This window comes from Cebus imitator, unplaced genomic scaffold (assembly GCF_001604975.1).
Source record: "Cebus imitator isolate Cc_AM_T3 unplaced genomic scaffold, Cebus_imitator-1.0 Scaffold553, whole genome shotgun sequence".
NCBI lineage: Eukaryota > Metazoa > Chordata > Mammalia > Primates > Cebidae > Cebus > Cebus imitator.
This window is the reverse complement of record NW_016107868.1, coordinates 101,535-107,903: the sequence shown is the minus strand read 5'-3', so window position 1 is coordinate 107,903 and position 6,369 is coordinate 101,535. Positions and strand designations below refer to the sequence as shown.

The 6,369-nt window shown below is 33.9% G+C and overlaps 1 protein-coding gene across 3 annotated transcripts in view; it reads left to right on the top strand.

Annotated features, from left to right (window-relative positions):
- The window catches only part of AGTPBP1 (ATP/GTP binding protein 1), a 121,712-nt gene that overhangs the window by 30,604 nt on the left and 84,739 nt on the right, over positions 1 to 6,369 (top strand). For all 3 annotated transcript variants that reach the window (XM_017515616.1, XM_017515615.1, XM_017515618.2), the window contains exon 2: positions 1,020 to 1,084. In XM_017515616.1, coding sequence (XP_017371105.1) covers positions 1,053 to 1,084 — 32 coding nt within the window. In that variant the 5' untranslated portion in view covers positions 1,020 to 1,052. The remainder of the gene's footprint in view (positions 1 to 1,019; positions 1,085 to 6,369) is intronic.

Genomic DNA, 6,369 nt, shown 5'->3' with positions numbered 1-6,369 from the left:
TTTTTAGTAGAGACGGGGTTTCACCATGTTGACCAGGATGGTCTTGATCTCTTGACCTCGTGATCCACCCACCTCGGCCTCCCAAAGTGCTGGGATTACAGGCTAGAGCTACCGCGCCCGGCCCAGAAACAATTTATATAATTTTTGTACATAATTGTAAATGTGTCCTTTTTTTACTTAATAAGGAAAATGAAAAAAAAAATCACGTATGTCTTGTTGAAAAGTTGTGTTGTTGAAGAAAAACATCCAGAATATCTGTGTCTCCTAAATGTATTAAGTTAAATAATTTGAAGATTGCTTTTTGTGTTTGTTATCTCTTTAAATATGACATTACTAAATATTTCACAAGTATATGATTAACTTTTTGAATTCACAGTAGTTATTCTACTTTTTAGTGATGTCAAAAAATTCTGCTTCAGTAAGATTGGTATTTAAAATATATTTAGAGTATTTTAGGGTCAATAATTACAAAACAAATTTGAAGATTTATAAAAATTGTGTGAATTGAGGTTTAAGGTTTTTTAAACTTTTATAATGTCTAAAAATGAAAACTATTGTTTGAGGGAAGAGGTATATAGAAGGTTTTACTAATTTAAAGTGTTCTTATATAGAGATAATCACGTATTTACTAGTATTTGACTACTGTATAAATGGTGGACAGTAAGTGCACTAATCACAGGATGCTGTGATTGGTTTGTGTATTTTAAGGGAACAGGAACGATAATTTGAACTGTCTCAAAAGATTTTAACATTAGTTTGCAGATGGCGTTATGTTAGGTTTCTGCGTTTTTGTAGTTCCGGGATTTTGATAACAGTTTCTTGGCTGTTATAGGTATTTTAGTAGTCATACATTGCATAAAGTGACCCAGCAGAAGCACGTAGAACTCAAATGTTCTCTTTTTGTTTCTGATGTTATTTTGTGTTGCTTATAATGAAAACTTTCCATTGTATGGCTTCTGTGATATCTAATGTATAGAGAAAAGAGTTACAAGTTTTTAATTCTTAACATTTTTTTTTAGATTATCTGCAATTATGAAATGAAGTAACTCAAGATGAGCAAGTTAAAAGTCATACCAGAGAAAAGGTACTGTAATATCAATCTAAATATCAATATGCATAAGTTACAGAAGTAATATATGATGCAATTATTTGAAAGTCAATACTTGACAAAATATTATTTGTGTTTAAGTATAGTATGTTATATTTATATAATTAAAAATGTTTATTAATGTTTAATTTTTCAGCTAAAATAGGAGTTAGCAAACTATGAACACCTCCTGTTTTTGTATGGCCTGTGAGCTCAGAACGGTTTTATATATATGTATATATACATATATATATATATTTTTTTTTTTTGAGACAGCGTTTCACTCTTTTTGCCCAGGCTAGAGTGCAATGACACAATCTTGACTCACTGCAACCTCTGCCTCCTGGGTTCAAGCGATTCTCCTGCCTTAGCCTTTCGAGTAGCTGGGATTATAGGCACCTACCACCACACTCTGTTAATTTTTTGTATTTTTAGTAGAGATGGGGTTTTACCATGTTTTCCAGGCTGGTCTGGAACTCCTGACCTCAGGTGATCCACCTGTTTTGGCCTCCCAAAGTGCTGGGATTATAGGCATGAGCTACCATGCCTAGCCGGTTTTTACATTTTTAAAGGGTTAAAAAAAATAGTATTTTGTGATGCATGAACATTATATGTAATTTGCATTTCAACATCTATAAATAAAGTTTTTTTTGGGAACACAGCCATGCTAATTCATTTACATATTGTCTGTGGCCACTTTTTCACTAAAATGGCAAACTTGAGTAGTTATGACAGGGACTGCATAGCCCACAGTGTCTAAAATTTATTCTATTTGGCCCTTTACAGATAAAGTTTAGGCCAGGCATGGTGGCTCATGCCTGTAATCCCAGCTCTTTGGGAGGCTGAAGCAGGTGGATCACGAGGTCAGAAGTTCAGGACCAGCCTGGCCAACATAGTGAAACCCTGTCTCTACTAAAAATACAAAAATAGCTGGGTGTGGTGGTTGGCACCTGTAGTTCCAGCTACTTGGGAGGCTGAGGCAGGAGAATTGCTTGAACCTGGGAGTGGGAGGTTGCAGTGAGCCGAGATTGTGCCACTGCACTCCAGCCTGGGCTACGCAGCGAGATTCTGTCTCAAAAAAAAAAAAAGAATATGTTTAACTGATTCCTGAGTTAAAGCACACTATATCATCTCTGTTAAAGTTCTTAAATACCAAGAAATTGTCTTAATGTTGGTTTTGTTTATTTCAGTTGAAAGACAAATCTGATTGATTATATATTGAAATTGTCTTGGCTATACAGCCATGAACAGATTATATAACTTTGTGAAGCCTCAGTTTTCTCATCTGAAAATTTATTACAATGATTTTAATGATACAATTATTTTAATGATAATGCTGTTATTATAAGACTGAGAAGATTAGATAGTATTTGGTTCAGTAATTGACAGTGTATTAATATTGGTAATAATGAAAGTTTCTGCTTTGTAGCAATGTTCTTATGTTTACATGTAAATAACTTTACATTTATAGGTATGCTTTAAATCTGTTTTATAATGAATAGTGTACACACAGTTTATTTAGGTGAGATTTATTCCTAGGTTTTTGCAGTTATTAACTCTGTAATACATCATACCAAATTTCATTTTAATCATGTACTTGTGTAATTTCTATAGGAAAGGAATTAGGCATTATTTGTATTTTTAAAATGATCCAAAAGCCTTACTTTTTGCATCAGGTCAAACAAATAATGCTATTTTTATAGATTAGCTAAACTGTCTAGCTAATTACTAGATCATTGTCCATAAAAATGTGAAATTACTTTTAGTTTGAAAGCCTCTGGCTACTAAGGCCATTTTAAATTTTTTCTTCTGAATTATATTTTATTGGATATTTCTTTTTGTTGTTGTTGTAGGGTAACTAAATTGGGATCACTGTAAATGGTCCTCATCTAAAGGAAATTATAATTTCTAGCAAAACTTGTCATACTGCTCTGTGAAGAAAGCTGAATGCAATAAGGCAAATTGAAATAGAAAAGGGTCAAAGCTCCCTTCCCATAGTATGGCATATTGAGACTGTGCCAGAGAACTTACAAGAATGCCTTCCAAGGGTTTGAGAAGGGGGGAGAAATAATACTTCCAGGTTTTGTTTTGGATTTTTTTCTTTCCTCAAATTTGATGAGAGCTCACCAATTTTTAGAGAAAATCTTTTGTATACTTTCCATGTCTCTAGAGGCTTCTGTAGATACTCTATTGGATTTCTTTCTTTTTTTCTTTGCCTCTTTTTGATTTATGTCTCAACTATGAAATACTTTTATGTACCCAGCTTGGTACTAATCTGTGAAACTGGAAAAGAAGCATGAGTATAACACTTAATACAGTGTATTGAAGAAAATGAGTACTGAATTCACGTTCTGAAAAAAGAGCCCATTCTCTTTTTACACAAAACCTGTAAGCTGATAAAGAATATCTGAACAAATGCAGTATGAGAGACTTAACCAGTAAATAGTGAAGTGTCAAATTTTGAGGTATACACAGTTAGAAAATAAGGTACGCATAAACAGGGGTTTATTGTGTGATAGGGACTTGAAGAGGCAAGGGTGGCTTGAGGGTTGGTGGAGTATTCAGAGTTACTGAATTTAAACAAGGATTCTGCCGGGCGCGGTGGCTCAAGCCTGTAATCCCAGCACTGTGGGAGGCCAAGGCAGGTGGATCACGAGGTCAAAAGATCGAGACCATCCTGGTCAACATGGTGAAACCCCGTCTCTACTAAAAATACAAAAACATTAGCTGGGCATGGTGGCGCGTGCCTGTAATCCCAGTGACTCAGGAGGCTGGGGCAGGAGAATTGCCTGAACCCGGGAGGCGGAGGTTGCGGTGAGCCAAGACGGCGCCATTGCACTCCAGCCTGGGTAACAAGAGCGAAACTCCGTCTCAAAAAAAAAAAATAAATAAAATAAACAAGGATTCCAATTAGATAGATTAGACTGGCAGATTTAAAGACCATGGTAATAGGTGGTAATTTAAATCAAAGAAGCACATCTGGTAAAATATAAGAAGCAGAAATTTTGCGTACAGCTCACTCTCTACCATTATGGTCATGCCCTAAATCTTATCACTAGAAAAACTGTAATTTCAAAATACTAATTTATACTTTTAATTATCCAACTATAATCTTTTACCTTTCTAGCTCACTTGCTCAAGTATCTGATCTCTAAGAGTTCTACCTCACCCAGAGCTCTAATCTGTTGACTTTTATTTTCTCTCATTCATCTCTTCCTCCTCCTTTTTTATTAGTATAGAATCTGTTGTCCATGATTATATATTCTTGCAGATACCTGAGATGTCTTTATCTTGCTTTAAATTTTTCCATCACACCCAAGGTACAAAGCTCTTACTCTGCATAACCTTTATTGAGCAACTGAATGACATTGGAGGATAAATTCATTTTGTAGATATCACTAAAAAAATGGTGACAGTGGATGTCCTTGTCTTTTTTTTTTGTCTTGTTTTCTGATCATAGGAGAAAAGCATTTATTCTTTTATCTTTAAGCATTTTGTTAGCTATGGGTTTCTGTAGATGCTTTTTATCAGGTTGAAAAAATTCTCTTATATTCTAGTATGCTGAGAATTTTTTGTCCAGTATGAATGTTTGAGTTTATGAAATGCTTTTTCTTTCTGTTGAGATGGCTGCAAGGTTTGTCTCTCTTAGTTTATTAATAGTTGAATTATATTGAATGATGTTCGAATATTAAACCAACCTTGCATTCCTGTGATTGACCTTACTTGGTCATGATACATTATTATTATCTTTTTCATATATTGTTGGATTTGATTTGCTAAAGGGTTGTTTAGAACTTCTGTATCTATGTTCACGAAGCATATTAGGCTGCTTTTTCCATTTCTTTTAATGTTTTTTATCTGGTTTTGGTATTAAGTACTAGCCACATAGGATTTTGAAATCAGGAAGGATTTTCTCCTTTTCAGTTTTTTTGGAAGAGTTTGTATAAAATTGATATTTTTTTTTATATGCTTGGTAATATTCGTCAGTTAAGGCACCTTAGCTTGGAATTTTCTTTGTGGCACGTTTTTAAAGTATAAATTCACTTTCTTTAATAGATACAGATAGTACTATTTAGATTTTCTATTTCTTATTGAGTGAGTTTTGGTAATTTGTGCCTATGGTAAGCTGAATAATGATCCCCTAGGAGATATCTGTGCCTTAATCCCAGGAACTAGTGAATATGTTGTATTACTTGGTAAAAGGGACTTTGTAGATATGAGTAAATTGAGCATCTTGATATGGAGAGATGATCCTACATTATCTGTGTGGGCCCAGTGTAATCATAAGGGTCTTTATTAAGGGGAAGGCAGGAGGATCAACGTCATTTGTAGGAGATGTGATGATGGAAGCAAAAGGGTTACGTAAAAAAGAGGCTGTGAGTCAAGGAATCCTAGAAACTAGAAAAGGCAAGGAAATGGATTCTCCCCCAGGGCCCCCAGAAAAACCATTTCTTCTTACACCTTGATTTTAGTCCAGTGAAACTGATTTTGGATCTCCAGCCTGTAATATGATAGTAAGTTCATGTTGTTTTTAAGCAGTGAGTTTAATGGTAATTGATTACAGTAGCAGTAGGAAATGAATACTTTCCTATGAAAGTATTAGGAAGCTAATGTCTTTCAGGGAATTTGTTCATTTCTTCTATGTTGTCTAATTTATAGGCATAAAGCTGTTGAAGTATTCTTTTATCTTTTTACTGTTTAGCATCTCTATAGTAATGTTGCTTTTCCATTCCTATCAACCTGCTTGGAAATTTATCATTTCTACTGATTCTCAAAGTACAGCTTTTGGTTTCATTGATTTTGCTGTGGTTTTGCATGTTTCTTTGATTTCTGTTTTGGTTTTTATTTCCTGACTTGTGCTTACTTTTGAGTTTCATGTGCTCCTTTTTTCTTATCTTTTACATTGAAAACTAAGGTCATTGATTTGAGACATTTCTGTTCTACTGTGGACATTTATTGCTATAAATTTCCTGCTAAATACTGTTTTAGTGATATCCTGCTAATCCTGATATATTGTATTTTCATTCAGTTTGAAATACCTTCTGATTTCTCTCTTGATTTTTCCTTGATCCATGAGTTACTTAGAAGTTTGTTATTTAGTTTCCAAATATTTGAGGGGTTTCTAAAGGTTTTTAGTGATTTAAGTTTAGGGCCATTGTTGATTAGTATTAGCATGATATATTTTTTCTATTCTTTTACTTTTAGCCTATTTCTATCTTTATATTTAAAGTGCATTTCTTGTAGGCAGCGTGTATTGTGTCTGCTTTTTTTTTTTTTTTTTT